Genomic DNA, 20,839 nt, shown 5'->3' with positions numbered 1-20,839 from the left:
GGAACAGCTGACAATCTTACGCCGTCCATTTTATCTCCCCCGGGAATTCAGCACGGTCATCATCACAGCCGTTTATATCCCACCGCAAGCGGACACCGACACAGCACTGTCAGACCTGTATGATGTGTTGTGCGGATTTCAAAACAAACATCCCGACGTGGCTGTGGTGGTGACTGGGGACTTTAACAGGGCCAACCTTAAAAAAAGTTCTGCCTAATTTCTACCAACACATCACGCGTGCCACCAGGGGAGATAGAACTCTGGACCACTGCTACACACCACAATTTCGCTGGTTCCCGTTTACAGGCCTCTGATCGCGCGAGGGTTGGTGGTGACGAGGGAAGCGAAGCGGTGGACGGACCAATCGGAGGCCGCGCTTCAGGACGCTCTGACTGACGTCGACTGGGACATGTTCCAATCAAGTTGAAGTGACGTCAGCGAGTTTACGGACGTGGCGGTGAGCTTCATAGCTACGTTAGCGGGCAGCATCGTTCGCACGGTGAAAGTTCGGATATTTCCAAACCAGAAGCCGTGGGTCGATAAATTCACCCGCTGCGCTCTGAATGCTCGCACGCCCGACGGTCTTGTATCCCGAAATATGGACAATTACAAAGCGGCGCCGTACAATCTGCGGAGGGCGGTGAGGGACGCTAAACGGACGTACAGAGAGACCGTGGAGCTACAGATGGAGCAACGGGACACCAGACGCCTGTGGCAGGGGCTGCAGACTATAACAAACTACAACAGCAGCTCCTCCCCAGCCACGAGCGTGGACGCCTCCCCGGAACTCCCTTTTATGCGCGGTTTGGGTCTGGGCAACAGCACCGCTAGCTCGCCGGCTAATTGGAGTTTACACCGCTGGGGATGAGCGCGCACTTCTCAGTGTCAGAGCATGACGTCAGGAGGGGCTCTGATGCGGGTTGAACACCGGGAAAGCTGCGGGGCCCAGATGGCATATCTGGGCGAGTACTGAAGACCTGTGCTAACCAGCTAGCTCCGGTGTTCACTACAATATACAACATCTCCTGGCTGAATCAGTGCTCCCGTGCTGCCTCAAGAGGTCCACCGTCGTTCCTGCCTGCCTGAATGACTACCGTCCCGTGGCCCTCACCTCGGTGGTCATGAAGTGTTTCGAGGGGCTGATGTGAGATTGCTGTTCATCGATTATAGTTCGGCTTTCAACACCATACGGAGACTGTACAGTTTGTGTCACCGCCAAGAATAAGGTGGTGCGATGTCATGTTTGGTTAACGAGAGAAAAGATTGGAGAAGAACGTGGGTTTATCACAGTTTGGCGCGTAGATATTGGCCAAGATGGCCGGCAACGTATAAAGTTGCCCCACTCTCAATAAAAGGGGAGGAGAGGAACAGCTGCTGAAAACAGTCCTCTGGTCAGGCCTAACCCACCTCCTATTAATGCAAACGTAAATTATTTCCCACTCGGGGCGACATTTAAACTGGGATATGGTATTAGCACATAAAGCTCGGTCTCATATTCACACCCTGTTGTAGGGATGATGTTCTTCTTAAGCATCGCTTTGTTCGCCTCGGTGAACTCCTTTCCTTCTCCGTTGTGCGTGATGCGGAGTCGGGAACACGACGCCAAACCGGGCGCCCCGGCGGTCACGGAGCAGCTTCCTCACCTCCGTGAACGCCCCGGCCCCGGCCCCGGCGGCGCTGGCGGTGTCGCCTGGAAAGAGAGCAACTCCCCTCCCCGCCGGGAGACACGCGCACAGCTCGGCGCCTCGACCGCCGTCTTGACGGCAGCGGAGTTTACCAGCGCGGCTTTGTCCGGCCGTAGCGCTCCTCTCAGGGGCTTGGACACCGACGCAGGAGAGCTGGATCCGTTGGCCTCAGCTCCCCCCGGCACCCTGATGTGGCAGCTCCTCCTTCTTCCCTCCGCGTCGTCACATTTCGCTGGGAGCTCTGTCGTCCCTGCTTTCCAGTCAGTCACCGTGGTCGGCGAAGTCGCCGAGGCTCCGCCTTCCACCTCTTCGATCGTCGCCTTCATCCGCTCCGTCTCAGAGCGGATGGCGGCCGTATTGTTTGATATTTCCCATCTCTGCCGCCCGTAGTTCACTCCTGAGCAAGTCGGAGTCCTCGGAAAGCGCGTTTTTCAGTTCTGATTTCGTCGCCGCCCAAAAGGAGGATCTGTGAATTCGGCGCCCATCTCCGGGATGTCCGGCGGAGGCGGGGTCCTTCGAGCGGGGCCGTCCGTGGAACGCGGCGTGGGGGGCGGCGTTGGGCTCAGTGCTGGACGGTCCGCTGAATTTATATTTGCGCATATTTGCATTCCCAGCAATCACTCTGTAGGCAAGCTAGGCAAGCACTTTTCCGACGGCACTTGGAATTTATCCAGCCGCGGGTGGAGTAATGCTGCATTTCTCTTACCTGCTAAGTCAAGGCTGGGAATGAGGTCACACCCGAGTTGAACGTGTTCCAGAACAGTGTTTTTTTTGTTTATTTTCAGTCTATTTGGACATGAACATGTGCATTTTTGCGGACCCCCAGAGGAGCGCTCCGTTCCCCGCATTTGTTCCGTAGTTTTCTGTATTCCGAAAGAGCAAGCACAACAAACATAACAGGCCGAGGCGTTAGACGTTAAGACATTTCACTGCGCATATGAATGAGCGTACGTGTGCATATGTGACAAATTAACCTCTTGAATCTCGTACATCTTGCTTTTCTGACTTGTTGTACTGGAACGCGGTCAACTCGGCTGTGGCGTCATTGGGCCGTTCTAATTCTACTGAGGCACCAAGTGACGTAGGAAGCGGCTGTCAGTCTGAACGGTTTGTTTCATCGCGTGTTTTCTGAACAAGCCGGCTCACAAAAAAGTGACCGAGTTGTCCTTTTTCCGCAGTTTGTGTGTCAGGCCCATCGGAGACCCAAATGTACGTGCACAAGCACTGAAAAAGGCGAGTTTTTCGTAACAGGTCCCCTTTAAGCAAATTTTGATGAGTGGGAGCAAAAATAAATTTCCAGTTGTAAACGTGCATTTTAAGCCCGAATACACACGCGCACACACACACACACACACACACACAATTAGGGTTCAGTCCAAAGCAATGATATTATCGTGAACATTTCGTTAGCATTTTCCACAAAAATTTCCGCAAACGGACACTTCACCAAAATCAAAGCGAAATCTTATATTATAAAAAAGTTAGGAGGCGGGAAGTGGAAGTTAACGCGACCTCTGCCCGTGACGTGCTCCCCTGCAGGGATCTCCTCCATCCTGTTTGAGTCCAGGCTGGGCTGCTTGAGCCAGGACATCCCAGAGGAAACGCTCCGCTTCATCGCCGCCGTCAACGACATGTTCTCGCTCTCCGACCTGGTCGTCCTCCTGCCGCGCTGGAGCCGCGCCGTGCTGCCTTTCTGGAAGCGCTTCGTCCAGGCCTGGGACGACCTCTTTGACGTAGGTAAGACGCATCGCCCTTTGAACCCTCCGACGGAACCCGATACCGTTGCAGAGTAAACGCAGAAACATCGATTTAAAAGAAATAAAAAATAAAAATACAGGGTGGCGGCCATGGACATAAGCAACCAAATCGATACAAGCAAACTTTTTTGGCTCCCAAATGTTGGCATGTAGTATTTTAACGTACGCTCAATCAGTGGGACTGAGAACAGACGCTGTTGCGCGAGCGAAGACGTAACAACGCGGCGCAGTGACCTGAAAAACCCTCATAGTCCTTGAAAATGAACGAATATTGCTTTGAAAAGTACTTGAAAGTCCTTGAATTTAATTTGGCCACGGCAGAATCAGCCCTGTTTACGGTAACGGCTCGCGGGCTCTTTTCAAGTTCACGTCGAGCTTTTAAAGCTCTTTGTAGCTGAGCCACCTTACGCCCGTGTGTGCGCGTGCCTGAGCACGTTGGTGTGTTCGCTCCGGCAGCTCGGCAGCTGATCGACAGGAGGATCGGCGAGCTGGAGGCGCAGGCGCTGAATGGAGAGGAGGCGGACGCCGGGTATCTCACCTACTTGCTCTCCTCCGACAAGCTGTCCCGCCCGGAGATCTACATCAGCGTCATGGAGCTGCTGCTGGGGGGCGTGGACACAGTGAGGAGTCACGCACGCACGCACGCACGCACGCACCAACATGTCTTTGTTAGCTCCTGTGTGACATTCCTGCCGACGGGCCCCGCTCCGATTTCAAGCAGGGACACACCAGGTGCCCCGGCGTTGCTCACCGACGTGCCTCGCCGGTTCTCCGGTTTCGCTTGTGTGGTGGTGTTATCGGTAGCCATTCCTCTCCTGGGCTGGCCGGCTCCCAGAGCAGCCTCCAGACAGGTTGGACTGCATTGCCGGGTTTACCGCGGGTGTTCAGTAATGGGACTACAAAGTAAAGGCGAGCGAGGAGGCTGGTAAACACATCCCAGGCACCTTGTTTGATTCCCGGTTCATTCAGATTCGCTGACACCGTAATTTGTGGATGCTCTCGCCGACTGATTGATTGATTGATTGATCTCTCTCCTCCTCCCGTTCCGTCCCAGACCTCCAACACCCTGTCCTGGACGCTCTACCGCCTGGCCAGGGACGCCCGGTTGCAGGAGCGGCTCTGGAGGGAGGTCACCTCGGTGTGCCCGGACAAACGGGAGCCCACCACGGACGACCTGACCCGCATGCCTTTCCTCAAGGCCGTGATTAAAGAGACCCTACGGTCTGTCCTTCCGCCCGCCTGTCCGTCTGTCTGTCTCTTCGTCTGCCTTTCTCTTCGTCTGCATGTCTGTCCCTCCATCTATCAAGGTCCTACAATCACTGTTTCAATATTCCTCCTCTCTGGAGAGAGGAGGATTTTTAAAGGGTCTTTATTTCAACACTTTCTCCAGTTCACAGCTGCAGACATTAAAAAAACAACACTCTGTTTAATAAAAGAGCCCGTTACACGTTAACAAGTAAAGTTGTAGCTCACATTACAATGAGAGAGAGAGAGAGAGATTTTATGGGGACTTTGACTGATACAGATAATCAGCACCAATAAAAACACAACATAGTACAGGTTGTGATCATTTGCAGGGTTAGTTTGTTGTATGTTTGCATGTATACAATGTACAGCGATAAATTCCTTGCATCTGCCAACCTTTGATCATTGTGGTGATTTGTGAGTACAGGTACTCCGCACTGAACCACCTACCTGTTTAACGACTTTATGGACTTAGGAGCAGCTCTCTGACCAGTCTTAATTGTACACTGTATACGATACCACGACGTGTCAGCATCAAGCATCTCATCACGCATCGCCCTGTATACACTATATATGCTATACACTATATACACTATATACTATACACTATATATGCTATATACACTATATACTATACACTATATATGCTATATACACTATATACTGTATACTATATACACTATATATTCTATATATACTATGTACACTATATACACTGTATATACTATATATGCTATATACACTATATATACCATATACACTATATACATCTCATCACCGTTCTCAGTCTCGTTCCCGCAGTCAGTATTCACTACACTAGCCTTCACAATGGCCAGGCCCCATTACCGTGAAATAACACTATGTACACTATATAAACTATATATACTATATATTCCAGCCATGTCCCCTTATTGTGAAATAACACTATATATACGATATACACTATATATACTATATATTCCAGCCACGCCCTCTTACCGTGAAATAACACTATATATACTATATACACTATATAACTATATATACTATATATTCCAGCCACACCCCCTTACTGTGAAATAACACTATATACACTATATATTCTATATACACTATATATACTATATATTCCAGCCACACCCCCTTACTGTGAAATAACACTATATATACTATATACACTATATATATTATATATTCCAGCCACGCCCTCTTACTGTGAAATAACACGGGTCCTCGCTTATCGACCAATTGGCTTAACGACCTGGAGCTCGGAACGGAGCTCGGTGGTTAAGTGAGCAGTACCTGTACGTCCTGTACACCTGTGCACGTTATCCGCCATAACATTGGTGCAAAAATACTTTGGCAAAGAACAGATTGGTAAACGAAAACTGACCTTTGATTCGCAGCCTGTACCCAGTGGTTTCTGGGAACGGACGCCTAACAGTGGAGAACGAAGTGGTGGTGGACAACTACTGGTTCCCAAAGAAGGTAGGTGTCAGCACTTAGAACCTGCAGAGAAGTTCAAGTTCAAGAGATTATTTGTCACATACACACACATACGGTCGTACATATAGGCAGTGAAATGTTATGACACCCGGTGATTACGCACAATAAGCTCTATAAGCTCGAAAAATACGAAAAATTCTCAAATGTGCGTAATCGACACGTGGTGCTCGCGCAGGCGAAAGCTTGAAATGGTCTTTGAATTTTTTTCCCCAAATATTGGGCTTTAAATAGTTTTCAAATTCGATCTTCATTTCAACATAAACGTCAACATTTATCCATATGTTTATATTTGTCAAAATGAGTCCAGTACTAACGCATCAAAGTCAAAATTTCTGATCATATAAAATCCTGAACCTAAACTGAACACTTACCGTCACACCTTCGTGCTTGTCCGAAGTTCTGTGAAAACGAAGTGGTGTTTGGATTTATTCCAGTTCTTAATCACTGTCCTTGCTAGCTGAGCGACTTCAGAACCTTCCTGATTTCTATCTCAGACTTATAATGTACCTGCAATACTTTATGGAATAAGTCCAAAGGACTTGTACTTATACCTGCAAATTTGTCTTGAAAAGGTATTTAAAAAGTATTCAATTGAACTCCCTGACCCGTTTTTAATATGGCATTTCGCCAACATTCCTCAGTGAACGCAGCAGAATGTTTCCAAATGTGCAGTACAAAGCACGTAACAGTTAAGAATACTTTGTTTAAAAGTATATGAGACAAAGATAGAGCTAAAAGTAGAGCCAACACTTGGTTATCTTCCACGAGACAGAGCGCTCCCAGTGAGGCACAGGACTCTGAGTTGTAATCTGAGGTTGCCTTGTTTGCATCAGGTTGTGATCGACTCAGGCTTCCCCTAGTGGTTGAAATGTGCTGACTGTAAGTATAAATAACTTTGAATGTGTTGAGGTTAGTCTCTTTTGTTATCTGTCATTGCATTAAAGTTAAAGCAACACTTGGAAAAACAAAGAACTGTCCGTTCTCCAAGAACGTCAGCTAATCTCGCGGAGGCAAGTTGAAGTGTCAAGGATTCGACTTTCTCACCTGCTTGTGAAGGGGAAACCCAATTCCATTGTGGCAACCTGGAGATGGAGACGGGACGGTTTATGAGACGACACCTCGTCCTTGAGGTGGTCTTTGGTACTTTCTGCTCCTGATCCTCAAGAAACAATCTTGCATTTTGTGACCGATTCTTTCAGGTTGAGAGCTATTGAGTTATTTTGAACTTTGATATTTTGATATTTTGTCCTTGTCGGTATTTTATGAACATCGTTTTAGGGAGATATGTGAGGTGCGGGGGATTTACTTTCGAATCGTTTTGCCTTTGCGATGCCTTAGGCGTGAGATTCCTCAGGATGAAGAAAAAATGTGTCTTCCTTATCGATATAATATGATGTTCATTTTTTGCGTCGCTCCGGTCATTCCACATATCTCTCACCGTGCTACAGACGCTCGGGCCGGGAAGGGTTTACCCCTCAAGGTGTCCGAAAAAAACTTTTCTCCGCTGTCTCCGTGTGGAAAATGAATTCTGGACTCCTCCTCCAGTGGCCTTCAGGATGTCCACTGACTCCCTCTGACATCTGAGTGAAGGGGGGCCTCATTTTGAAAAGATAGACGAGTTGGCGAATTTGACTTTGATTTGTCCTTGGTGGGAGTTGCTTCACACTTTTGCGGCGGCACCAAGCCTCCGCCGCTGCCTCAGAGTTGCCAGGTCTGCGGCTTTACCAGCGAATTGAGCTGCTTTTTAAAGCGTTGCTGTGGGGTTTTTTTTTTTTTTTTTTTTTTTTTTTTTTGCTCCGCAGGTTGTGGGGTTGCGCACTAGGATGTACGACGGGCTTCTGGGGAGCTGATTTTGGGATTGTTTTACGGGAGACACCCGCTGAAGGCCCAGGTCGGAAATGCACGGTCCGCAACCGGTCCTTTTTTTAAATTAATTTTTTCCTACTCCTGTCATGCGCAGGTCGCTCTTGAAAATGAGCTTTTCTCTTTAAGATAAGACTTTAATAATTCCTGTGAGGATATGCAGAAAAAAATGAGGTGCGCCGCCCGGGAATCGAACCCGGGTCATAAGGGTGACCATTGACACAATAACTGAATGCTCATATGTCTGCAGGTCAGCATTTATGGGAGAGCGTGGGGGGCTGGGTTGAGATCTCCAAGGGGCCTTTAGAGGCTTCTAGGATGTGCCATCGTACCAGTGAAGGCCACACTGAAATGAGAACAGTGTCTCTCATTTCCCATATTGTACAGTATGATTTTGCTCCATTTGACATTGGGATCATCTGAGTTAATGCCGGCGGATGATCCACCAAGAGCAAGGCATGTGTGTTTCACCCATTTGAACCTTCTGTCTTCATATTCCCTCACATTCATCGTCTCTCTCTCTCTCTCTGTCACACACAGACCCAGTTCCATCTGTGCCATTACGCCGTGTGCCACGACGAGGGGGAGTTTGCGAACGCCGAGTGCTTCGTCCCAGAGCGTTGGCTGCGCGTCGGAAGGACCAACAAGGGGCCCGGCGGGGAGGCGGCAGGCGGGTTCCGGCACCACCCCTACAGCTACATACCGTTTGGCGTGGGGGTGCGTGCCTGCGTGGGCAAGAGAGTGGCAGAGCTGGAGATGTACCTGGCCCTCTCCCGGGTGAGTCTGAGGGCGAGAGAGAGAGAGAGAGAGAGCGAGATACCTGGAAGAGAGAGAGAGAGATACCTGCAGACACAGAGAGACAGAGAGAGAGAGAGAGATACCTGGAAGAGAGAAAGAGAGAGAGAGAGAGAGATACCTCCAGACACAAAGAGAGACAAAGAGAGAGAGAGAGAGATACCTGGAAGAGAGAAAGAGAGAGAGATACCTGGAAGAGAGAGAGAGAGATACCTCCAGACACAAAGAGAGACAAAGAGAGAGAGAGAGAGAGATACCTGGAATTGAGAAAGAGAGAGAGATACCTGGAAGAGAGAGAGAGAGATACCTGCAGACACAAAGAGAGACAGAGAGAGATACCTGGAAGAGAGAGAGAGAGAGAGAGATACCTGGAGACACAGAGAGAGAGAGAGAGAGAGAGAGAGAGAGCGATAAGAGGAAATAAGGAAATATAGTGAGAGCAACCATGAGCGTGAAATCGAGAAGTCAACAGGAATATTATTAGTGTTGCACTGTTGACCTAACTTTGAGGAAGAACTTGGAAAAACAATTCTCGGAAAACTAGTCCCCAACAGGGATGGACGTGAATAGGGATGACAGTAGGATGTGAATACAAGGAGGGAGAAGTGGTTGCCTGTGACATTATTAACATTATTATTAAGAGACACTTGTTCTTATTCAGAAAGACATATACAGTGTATTATTTACTTTAAACAATATTACCTCAATGCTATTCGTTTTGCAATCTGTTGTTTTGTCTACAGTGGGCGCCGATATGAGAGAAAATCCCCAAAATACTCATGGAGCCTAAAATTGGGTTGTTTTTCCTTTTACTTCCTCCCGGTTTAGCTGGTGCAGCATTACAAGGTTCACCCTGAAGAAGGGGCCCCGGTCGTGGAGCCTAAAACCCGAATTCTTCTTATTCCCAGCAAGCCCATCAACCTGCGTTTCCTCCCCAGGACCTGACGGGGGCGCTGTCGAGTCAAAGCGATATAGGGTTGAGTCTTTTTCCAAAAAAATGCAATGTGTTCATTATTTACAACTATTTTAACAGAACGTGAGTTCTGACGTGACGTGCACTAATAGTGTACCGATCGTATGAATCTCAAATGTGGCGACGTTAACTATAGCTGAGTTATAGCTGAGGCTTCTATATTACAAGATTACCTATAAAAGATAATACAACATTTTAATTGTGTTATATTTATATAGTATTTTATGTTTTTAATAACAACTTAAGACACTATATATATATATATATATATATATATATATATATATATATATATAACATTTTAACCAATTTTTAGCCTCCATTTTCAACAGCTTGATCAACACTTTTGGTTGCCTGAATTGCCTCTATAAATTTTTCAATTATTTTCCATACCTGTGAATATTTTGTGTAAATGAGCACTGTGGGAAATACTAGAAACGTTAAACTTCTCCAGTCAAACGATAACTGCATTCAATCCTTTTTGTACCCAGATCTAGAAGGAAAAAAAAAGACCATTTGTATGGTTTTGCTCGCAGCCAATCACCGCAAGCGGTTTTTCGATTTAACGCCACGTGTGATTGGCTCACTGCCGCAGCAGCAGCTACAACAGTCTGTTAAAGGACTGGTTCGCGGTCTTTCAAGTCTGTCTTGAAACAACGGTCAGGTGTCCATGTGAGGTTTTCCTCGCTGCAATCATTCGTCTTGCACTGGCTATTTGTTTAAAATTGCACTGCCCCAATACTTCATTGTACAGTTTTGTATAGTTATGTAATAAATATTTCAATCATTTGAGCCCTTTCAAAATGTATTAGTGTACAAATAATTTGGATGGGGAGGAGTGGTGGCATTTTACCCAACTGAACGCTTCCATCCACATGATGGTATAGCAGAAAAAAACAAGGTATCGAATGAAGTATTCGATTGGTATTGGTATCACTTTAAGGGTACTGGTATTGGAACTGGTATCATAATTTTTTTAAACAATCCCCAGCCCTATTAGTCACATAGTCACGTGTTGTATTAGTTATTTTACTAAGCTGCTGTGTAACCAAGCTATTCGCTGCTTTCCTGCGTTGTCCCCTTTCATCCCGCACACACTCGGTGAAAACTTCACACGTGGACGAACCTCGGCTGCGTCTCACTCCGTCCGTTCCTGCCATTGTAAGACAACCGCCGGGCGTCGACACAGGTGTCTCGTCGACACTGTCTCCTGTCGTTGTTGTTGTCGTTGTCGTTGCTGTTGTTGTTGGTTGTTTTCTGTGTAGTGCCTTGTCGCCGCAAAACACCACTTGCCATTGCTGCGACTGTCGCAATTTATTTTTCACAATCTGATTTTTCATTAAAGGACGCGACTTGCTCGGCAACTGTTGTCGTCATTGTTGGAACCAGGTGACCCCCTTCTCCAAACGAAATCCTATAGGTACGGAGATGGATAGACAGACAGACAGACAGACAGACAGATAGACAGACAGACAGACAGACAGACAGACAGACAGACAGATAGATGGATAGACACAGACAGACAGACAGACAGATAGATGGACAGACAGACAGACAGACAGACAGATAGACGGATAGACAAATAGATGGATAGACAGACAGATAGATAGATAGACAGACTGACAGACAGACAGACAGACAGATAGATAGATAGACAGACAGACAGACAGACAGACAGACAGATGGATAGACAGATAGATAGATAGATAGACAGATAGATAGATAGACAGACAGACGGCTAGATAGATAGACAAACAGACAGACAGACAGATAGATAGATAGATAGATAGTGTTTATAGACTTGTAGTCTACAGTTTATTGCCGCCTATTAATGATGAATAACAATGGATCACCACCACACAACCATTTAATTATGAGCACATCTGCATGGATGCACCACACGGGCTCTCAGCTTTTAGCAGCTTTTAGCAGCTTTTAGCAGTGCGCTGCACAGGAAGTCCTCCAGTGAGTGATGTGAACGTGCTGCATTGGACCAGCTCTGCAAAGCTTCGACCCCTTTTTTTCGCATTCGGTTTTGGACGAGTCGCTCGGCGAACACTGAGTCGTTCGATTTTCCGACTCGTTCGTTCATTCGATTCCGTCGGTGTAATGCACGGCTCTTCCCGCCTTCGAGCACCCCCCCCCCCCCCCAGCCGCCGCATTAATCTTGTCGCCGGTAATGACTTTTAGTGACCCCCTCCCCCCCCCCCCCGCTCTCCCGCCGGAGGGGGTCGCTCCCGACTCAGGCGTCACTGGAACGACTCGTTCACTCCCGAACGGATCGTTCGCGAGTCGCGCGTCACAAATGTCATTCCGACGCCCGAGGATCGCGACGCGGGGACGGTTCGCGTTCACCGCGCTGCACCGCGCGGCACCGCCGGGGGATTCGAGCGTGTAACGGGGGGGGGGGGGCGTTGTAAAATGTCGTAAAAGGCTCGTCTGCTCCGCTGTGCGCTTTCTATCCACCAGCGGGGCGTTGTTGTTATTATCATTATTGTTATTGTTATTATTATTGTTCATATTAAACCACCCCGTCGCACGGCGGACCCGTCCGCTCCGTCGCCCGAGCCAATAGCGGAAAGGATTCAGCCATTGGATCGTATTACAACGAAATTCAAAAAAATATTAAAAATAATCAAATAAAATCTCGAAGACGATCAAACGGTCGCGGCGTTTGGGCTCGACGCGTCGCGCGGCGATGTCCGCGGCGGCGGAGCTGCAGAAGCGTCAACCTTCACCCGGGCGGCCGGGACCAGGATGCTGAGCGACGGTGAGTAGGAGACGTGGGCTCCATCCCCTTTTGTTTCGGATGCACTTGATGCGGAGAGACCGAGAGAGAGAGAGAGAGAGAGACGGCGACATATCCCGTCGTTGTGCCTCCGCTGCGGAGCGGGACGGGACGCAGCGAAACGTCGAGGCGAGCGCCGGGAGACGGAGCCCATTCCAGCTTCGCGCGTCTGGAGCTACAGGCCGCTCGATCTGGATGTGGGCTCAGCGGGCACGGCTGGTCGAGGGATGCCGGGGTGGAAGGCGTTTGAGCCGGCAGGCACCTCGGAGTGTTTTTTGTGGGTGAGGTTTAAGTATGGGCCTCCATCTCCGTGTTCCCCACGGTGGGATCCTTCCAGCCTGGTGTGGTGATGGGGCGCAGACGGGAGGTGTCCGACGCTGGCCTCTCTGTTGACTGTCCATGTAAAACAGTTGGTTGCTGATGTCCTGTAGACAGGGCAATCTAAGCTGTATTGTGGGCCAAAACCAGCATGCCAGTGTTTAGTATCCATAAAAATGATTTATTCAATTTTAGTAGTTAGTATACGTTTTGGTTATTTAGTATCCATGTAGTATTATTGTTTATTCCCTTTTCATGACCATAGAATGTTTGTTCGGTCACAAAATTTCACCCATAATATTATCTTTCATGCGCTATCAGTTAAAATATGATCGTATCTTATTTGAGAGTATAATTGTTCTATGATTTAAAAAAAAAAAAAAAAAAAGTTGAAAAAAATGTATGATGGCGCTCATGGCTTTCATGCATAGTAAATACTGCCAAGATAATATCCTTCACTGTTTTCTCTCATGTTATGGAACATCTCCTCCAACAACATGGCTACAGTATTGAAAAAAAAAACGACAATGTTGTAAACATCATATAAGATATGGGTTTTTTTTTTTTTATCAGGCAGAGACATTTTCAAAAATGATGAATACCCTAAATATGATTTTGATCTCGATATCCAAGGCACCAGGCAGCCACAGAATATCTTATCCATAGAATCTGCCTTGAGGGGATGATAGCCCTTTGACTGGAAGACCCAGCAGAACATCTCCGGGCTTCCCGACAACAGGCTTACTGTTCTCTCCTCCTATCCCATCCTGCTCACTTCTCTCTTTCAGAGCGGGGTAGGGAAATGCTGGTTGGGCTGGGATGCAAATGCCATTACACTTAATTAAAGATCTAGTCACGTCAACGAATGACATGCGATGGGAAGAATTGCAAGATCAGGGACATATAGGTCAACTCTCCCAAATTGCCCTCAGAGATGTTGTTTTGCAATCCTTGACTGCTGTGTCGTGATGTACATTGAACATCCAATTGTGAAATACGCATATTGAGGATGGAGCAAATTCTAAACAAGGTACTGTAGCGAAGCAGAAATGCTCAATATCAAACTTTCTTGGAGAAAGAGAGAGAGCGAGGGTTGAGACAGTGCCTATTACCGTCGACAGTACCGTCTATTGATCCTTAGGCTTGCAGTCGCTCAGCCCAACGGCAGTCTAGCCTGCAAATCCATCCACTTAGCCTAGATAACCCTCTCATGCGTCATCCTCCAAAAAACACCACTGTCCTTAATTGAAAGGCCAGCCAATGAAGGATTTGGTCCAACACACGCTGCTGGACATTGATTCTCACTTTGCCCACACTTGGCTGCGGGACGTAACTCTAGGTGGCAGGTCAGAAGCCTGGGTTGGTAAAGGACTTCTGGGACAGTCAATAAGACATAAGGTGTGTGCTCCCCACTGCGTAGCCATCATCTGTGTAGTGTGCTGAAGACCTATAATTAATATTTATAATTTAGTTTGGCTCCACCAATTTTATAATAAAAATGGTAAAGTTGGAAGTTAGATTAATAGGTCCATAACTCTGGGTGGCGGCTCTTTTTGTCCCCCAACTTTGTGTGGCTACGCAAGCCTTTTCAATAGAAACACGAGATAAAAATACATAGAAATGTTTTTGTAAAGTGTGTCACCTTCATTGATTGATTCAAGGTGTCCAGTCAGAAAATAACCCCCTGGGCTAGCACACTATCCTGGACATCTCCCCAATCAGATGAACTTATGCAAATTATAACTAACCAATGAACTTGAACCCCTGTCTCCCCCTCCCCCTACAGTCAACGCTACACTAGTTATATTTGGCAGACTTTACTTTTATTTTTTTTATATTTTTACACTCTGGAGGTGTGTTCTGGCCCAGGACCAAGAAATGAGAGAGAGAAGGCAGGCGGAAGTGAAAACAGTGCCGGTTGGCCTGTATTTATTTAAAGGTTTGAAAGAAAATGGAAGGGGGGGCGTAGGAGGTGCCCTCCCACCGGTGGTTTGTCCTTCAGGGAATCCTCCACTAGGAGGAGAAGGGAGGTGGATGGTGAGGGCTGCAAGGTCCTCGGCGCTGGCACTGGCCGGTCCCGCGACGACTCCCTCGCCCGATCCAGGCATGGGCCCCTCCGCGGTCCCCAACGGTTGGCGTCCCGCGACTCCCTCAGTGGGCCCCTCTCCGGGCCAGCATTGTAGGCGGATGTGTGCGCATAGGCCTCGATGTGGTCCTTGGTGAGGGCTACGGCAGATTAGAGGGAGGCCGGTGGCAACGCACCCAGCTAGCGGTGTGGGCCGGGAGATTGTCCACAAACTGTTCAGTGTCCACCGCCTCGATGATCTGGTGTGGGGAGCACTCCTCCGGTCATAGCCACCGCTGGGCCGCGTCCAGGAGCTGCTGGGCATGCAGGCACGGCCGGCCCCCAGTGTCATAGGGGAGTTACCAGAGGCACAGGAGGTGGCCCTCAGGTGTTCTCCCAACACGTTCCATCACCGCCCTCCGGACGACAGCGTAGCTCGTCCACTGCTCCGGGGGTAGGGCATGCGCTACCCGGGCCACCATGCCCGCTAGTGGTCCGACCAGCCGACCCCCTTGGCCATCTTTTCAAAGTTGGCGAATTATGCCTCGGGATCGGTCATTTCTCTCCCTGTCTGGTGTGCTCCCGGAAGAGGAGGTGGATAGCCTGCTGGCTCTCTCAGAGCGCCTCCTGGTCATGCTCACGGACCCTCGCCATTACCCGGAGCTGCAGGGCTTGTTACTCCCGCATTGTGACGAGGGCCGCCACCATTTGTTCCAGTGGGAAAGGCGTCTGGGATTCTGCCTCGCGCTGCTCTATCCTGTTCAGGTGCCACTTGTGGAGGTATGTTCTCGCCCAGGGCCAGGAAATGAGAGAGAGGAGGCAGACTGAGCTCAAACAACGAAGTTTGGAGTGTATTTATTGCATGCAAATAAGGAAATAGTCCACTAGATTGGTGCCTAGGCTTAGCGTTGGGTAGATCGCTCGTCTTGCACGGTCCACACCATGTCCCGCAAGCTCGCCGTTCATTACTGCGGGGACAACAAACACTAAATCACTTCCTGGTCCTGTATCGGACGAGTCAACGGAGCCCCTCTGTGGACTTGTCAGATCCGCAGCAGCTGAGCAGCCCCGGGATGAGAGCCTGCACCGCCTGTTTGCAGCTGTGGCTTAACCACGCCCCCTTGACCTGCCACATACACATTTTAACTTTTTATTTATTTTCTTAAATGTAAAGATAACGAAACCGTACCATTACCGTGGCCCCAAAATTGTAATACATACTAAACCGTAGGCCCACTGTAACGTTGCACTCCTAATCACCACGTATTATTTGGCCTGGTTCGGTGAGATGCTGCGATGGTGTTCGGCGTCAAACTCATGAGGGCTCGGCTGGATTGTTGGAGTTGTTGGAGTTATAAATAAATAACTTGTTATAAATAACTTGATTACTGGTGTCGTGTGGCTGCGTGATGCCAGGAACATTTATTATCAGCAAGGCTCGATGTGAGGTCCGGTCTGCATACTGCTCCGCACTGGTTGAGATAGAAGACGGAAATTTTATAAAAGTGTTTCTGAGGATCTTGGCGACCCTGGAGGGTCATGCCGTGTAAACATGGTTTCAGAAAAAAAAGGACGAAGAGAAAATGGCTGCATGGCAACGCAAGAAAAGCAAAGTTCCTAGGTCAGCGGTTCCCAACCTTTTCGGATTCGTAGCCCACTTGAAAATCTCAAAAGTGTTTATGGCCCACATCAGCCCAGAAGTATTACGGGAGCCAAACAATGCGTTCTCAGAGGACGTATATTTGTACAATCATATGCATTCTCATACGTACAGTGCAGTAGTGGTAAAACAAAAAAATACCCTTATATCCAAGGAACTTTTGCGTAACGTTCGTAACGTAAAACTAACAATAACAGGAGCACAATAATATGAACTCACCTAATGAGAAGGCTGATGTTGCATGACAGACACCAAATGCTTGATGTCTGGCTTAGGCAAAGGGGTTTTCGACCCAGCTGCACTGTACATCTGGGATGGGGAGGTATTTGCGCAGCTTGGTCCTCAAAACAGGCAGGTGCTCTTTGACATGATTGATCACGGTGACGGGAAGCCACATTTCTTCCTTTTACAAAAAAACCAGACAGATTCTCAAACGAGTCAAAGTTTGACCGATCGACTTGCCTGACCCACATATCCATTTTCCATAAAAACGACTCTCATACGCTTCTTATCAGCTGTTCTGACACATTCTCTGCCATCTCGTCAATCCTGCGTCTGACTGAGTTATCAGACAATGTGATGAGGTTGATTGGCTAGCATGACTTCTCTCCCAACTTCTCTCTTTTGTGGCAGGAAGAATTCAATTCTCCCCGATTGTATGTGGCTTACCAGGCTTGGCTATGAGTCGGGTGACCCGATAGGATGCTTCCACTGCCTTTGCGTTCTTGGTACCCAAACATGACATTTTGATGATTTTCTTCTTGCACTGATACTCCTTGAGTTCATTATTGAAAAATTCAAGTGGCTTGGACATGTCCTGTTGGTGTTTTGTCTCGAGGTTAAATTTTGATTATTCAAAAATGTACAGGTACACCTCGATTGTGGTCCGGCTTGAACGTAGTAGGCCCTAACATAAGTTCCTACCTAGTGATGTTGCATTTTTGAAGGTTTTAAAGAAAAAATACCATGAAATGAATATTTATTTTTTTACATTTAAAAACGTTTTTGTAATTAATAATATATATATATATATATTTTTTTCCAATAAAATCGATGTATTTTGCCCATGATTTGGCGGCCCACTTGCAATGCCCTCACAGCCCACCAGTGCGCCGCTTCCCATAGCTTGGGAATCGCTGTACGAGGTTAACGAGAAGTCGACATGAGAGAGCTGGAGACATTGGCCTCCCCATGTTTTTATTTCTCTTGAGGGGGCTGGACCAGAATTGACCTCCTTCGATGGCCATTGGTTGAGGGGGTTGGCGAGAGGTTTCCCATTGGTCTGTTGTGGACGGAAGGCTGTGACGTTAGTAAATGTTAACGCTTCTCCTCCTACCTGAATTTTATCCCATTTAATCATTTAATGCAGGTATTAAATTTGTGTTTGTCAAATAAATCTTCATAAAAAGAAATAAAAGCAGAGAAAGCCACACACAAATAAATCTTGAAATTAAAGAAGAGAAAGCCACACATGAATTCAAATCTTGAACCAAGTGAAAGAAAGTCAGCCAAGTGCCCACAGTATTCATTCATATTGGCGCAATTGGCAAGACTGCATAGGAGTTTAATAGTGTGTGGATTACTCTTACTGGAATGAAGATAGTATGTGGGTGTAACATTCAGAGCCTTCCTAAAATGGAAACGGGTGAAACATGATATAATTACCGGTTTGGAGCATTAAACACACAATTCCACAGGTTAGTCAGGTCCTGTCTGTGGATGCTAGGGGACTCCCCCATGCTCAACAAATGGACCCCCCTGAATGATTGAAGGATCCTCATTGGGAGATTCTTGATTTGAATCCAACTGAACTACCAGGACTGCGCTAGGAGGTATGGACACCTCCTTCCCTGGGTCTGATTGTTCAGGTATGCTGGTTTGGACTGTTGTATTCTGTCTGGGACTCAGCCGTTTGGCCGACAGGGTGTATTCATGGTTCTTGTGGTCAGTCCAGACAATGAATGGTTGCTCCGTTCCCTCCAACCAGTCCCTTCCGTCCTACAACGCCATCTTGCCTGCCACAATAGCTCCAGTTCCCAATGTCATAATTGCGCTTTGCAGGCGATAACTTGCGAGAGAAGAAGGTGCAGGGGTGACGTTTTTGGTCGACAGCAACTTTCTGAGAGAGTACGGCGAACGGAAAGGGGAACTTGGGGAGGTCGCTGCCCCCAGGCTATAGTTCCGGATGAACCTTCTGTAGAAGTTGGTGAACCCCAACAACTTCTGCAACTACTTCCCGGAGGCAGGTTGGCTCCGGGAAGTAACCCATGGCTGGGTTCACCTTCAACCTTCAGCAACCACAAAGCCCAAGAAGGAGACCCTGGGCACATGGAATTTGCACTTCTCTTTCGCTTTTACGAACAGTTTGTTCTCCAGAAGCCTCTGGAGAACACACTTGACATGGCCGACATGCTCCTGCTCAGATCTGGGGAAGATAAGGATATCATCCAGGTAGACAAAACAAATACATTAATAAAGTCTCTGAAAACATCATTCACCATTGCCTGGAATACTGCATTAGTGTTGGTGAGACCAAAGGGTATTACCAGGTACTCATAATATCCCCTGGGAGTCTTGAAAGCCATTCCGCTCCCTCCTTGATGCGGACCAGATGATAAGAGTTCCGGAGATCCAGCTTAGTGAACATGGTTTCCCCCTGCAGGAGTCTGAAAGCAGAAGATATGAGTGGTAGGAGGTACCTGTTTTTCACCACTATATTGTTAAGACCACGGTAGTCAATGCAGGGTCGCAGTGACTTGTCCTTCTTCCCGACAAAGAAGAAGCCCGCTCTGGTTGGAGATGAAGAAGCTCAAATAATACCTGCCGCCAATGACTCCATGGCGTTCATCTCGGGGATGGACAGAGAGTATAGTCTGCCCCTTGGAGGCATAGAACCAGGAAGAAGCTCAATACTGCAGAAGTAGGGCCAATGAAGTGGAATCAAGGTTGCCTGAGCTATGTTGACGACCTCATCTAGTGGCAAGTACTCAGGAGGTACCCCACAGAGGTCAGGGAATTCCTTCCCTCCTCTGTGGGAGGAGGAGAACGAGGGACACGAGACAGAGCAGACATGAGGCATACTGAGTTGCAATATGAACTCTATTGTAGGACGGAACCCGTTCCCCAGTCAATCTGTGGATTATGTCAGGAGCCAAGGGAAACCCAAGCCATCACCGGTAGTTGAGGAGAATGTATCGGGTGGAATGTAACATGAGTATCATGATGGTTGATATGCGAAGATGTACAGGAACAGTACAATGAGTGGCAGAGAAAGTGGCCATCGAGAGCTCTGGCGTGCCCAGCTACCCTGCCAGTAGGGAGTCCTCCTACATCAGCTCCAGCGGCAATGAGAACTGGCACCGTGTGAAACGGCTCGGCTAATCCCAGCTGAGCAATGCGCAGGGGACGAGAGGGTCCTTCGGAGTGGATTGCGCGGCTCACCAGTGCCCTCTGGTTTGCTGATGAGCCCCTCCTTTTACCAGACAGTTGGACACGTGATGGCCCCCATGGCCACAGTACAGACAGCAGTTCTCCTTCCGGCGGTGCTGTCGTTCCGCCGACAACAGCCTGCTCCTGCCAAGCTGCATGGGCAAGTCGCTAGGGGTTCTCAAGGTAATCCGATAAGATCCGATAAGGAAGGAGGAGGTGATGCGGGTGGACGCGGAAGACCTCGGGAATGACTGGTCAGTGCCCTCTCACGCCTCCGCTCCAGGAGACGTCCTTCTATGCGGATGGCGTTGGCGATGAGAGTGTTTATATCTGCCGGCAGGTCCGGAGCTGCCAGCAGCGCGTCCTTGATGACATCAGAAAGCCTGTGGCAAAAGGCGTCGGCCAACGATAAGGAATTCCAAACGCTCTCTGCTGCGAGGGTCTGAAACTCAATGGAATAGTTGATAACTAGCCGCCGATAACTAGAGCAGAGATCCGACTGCTTCTCCCACTCCCAGTCCTGAGCCCGTCCCCTGAGCTGGATGACCATGAAAGCCACTTATGACCTCTCAGTGGGATACATGAGGGGTTGCATTTAGTTAACAAGCAGAACATGAAGAAGGAACAGCAGGTGTCTAGATTTCCAGACAGGCGTTCGGGAGCAGAGAGGTGAGGTTCCGGACTAGAAACGGCATGAGCAGAAGAACTGGTAGATTACGCAGCAGCCGTTTTTTGACTGACCACCAGGGCCGGCCCATAGCATAAGCACTCTATGC

At 48.3% G+C, this 20,839-nt stretch overlaps 2 protein-coding genes across 2 annotated transcripts in view; both read left to right on the top strand.

The window, feature by feature from the left end:
* The window catches only part of cyp27a2 (cytochrome P450 family 27 subfamily A member 2), a 14,893-nt gene extending 3,736 nt beyond the window's left edge, over window positions 1-11,157 (top strand). The window contains exons 4-9 of the mRNA XM_080020304.1: window positions 3,225-3,422; window positions 3,899-4,062; window positions 4,497-4,663; window positions 6,073-6,154; window positions 8,576-8,812; window positions 9,659-11,157. Of these exons, the coding sequence (XP_079876430.1) occupies window positions 3,225-3,422; window positions 3,899-4,062; window positions 4,497-4,663; window positions 6,073-6,154; window positions 8,576-8,812; window positions 9,659-9,775 (965 nt within the window). The 3' untranslated portion in view covers window positions 9,776-11,157. The remainder of the gene's footprint in view (window positions 1-3,224; window positions 3,423-3,898; window positions 4,063-4,496; window positions 4,664-6,072; window positions 6,155-8,575; window positions 8,813-9,658) is intronic.
* Window positions 11,158-12,275: 1,118 nt separating this feature from the next.
* The window catches only part of tmem198ab (transmembrane protein 198ab), a 38,907-nt gene continuing 30,343 nt past the window's right edge, over window positions 12,276-20,839 (top strand). The window contains exon 1 of the mRNA XM_080024405.1: window positions 12,276-12,573. The gene's annotated coding sequence lies outside the window, so the exon portion shown is untranslated. The remainder of the gene's footprint in view (window positions 12,574-20,839) is intronic.

The sequence above is a fragment of the Zeus faber genome (genome assembly GCF_960531495.2).
Source record: "Zeus faber genome assembly, chromosome: 2".
Classification (NCBI taxonomy): domain Eukaryota; kingdom Metazoa; phylum Chordata; class Actinopteri; order Zeiformes; family Zeidae; genus Zeus; species Zeus faber.
Note: the sequence above shows the minus strand (reverse complement) of the source record. Positions and strands in the feature narration are given on the sequence as shown.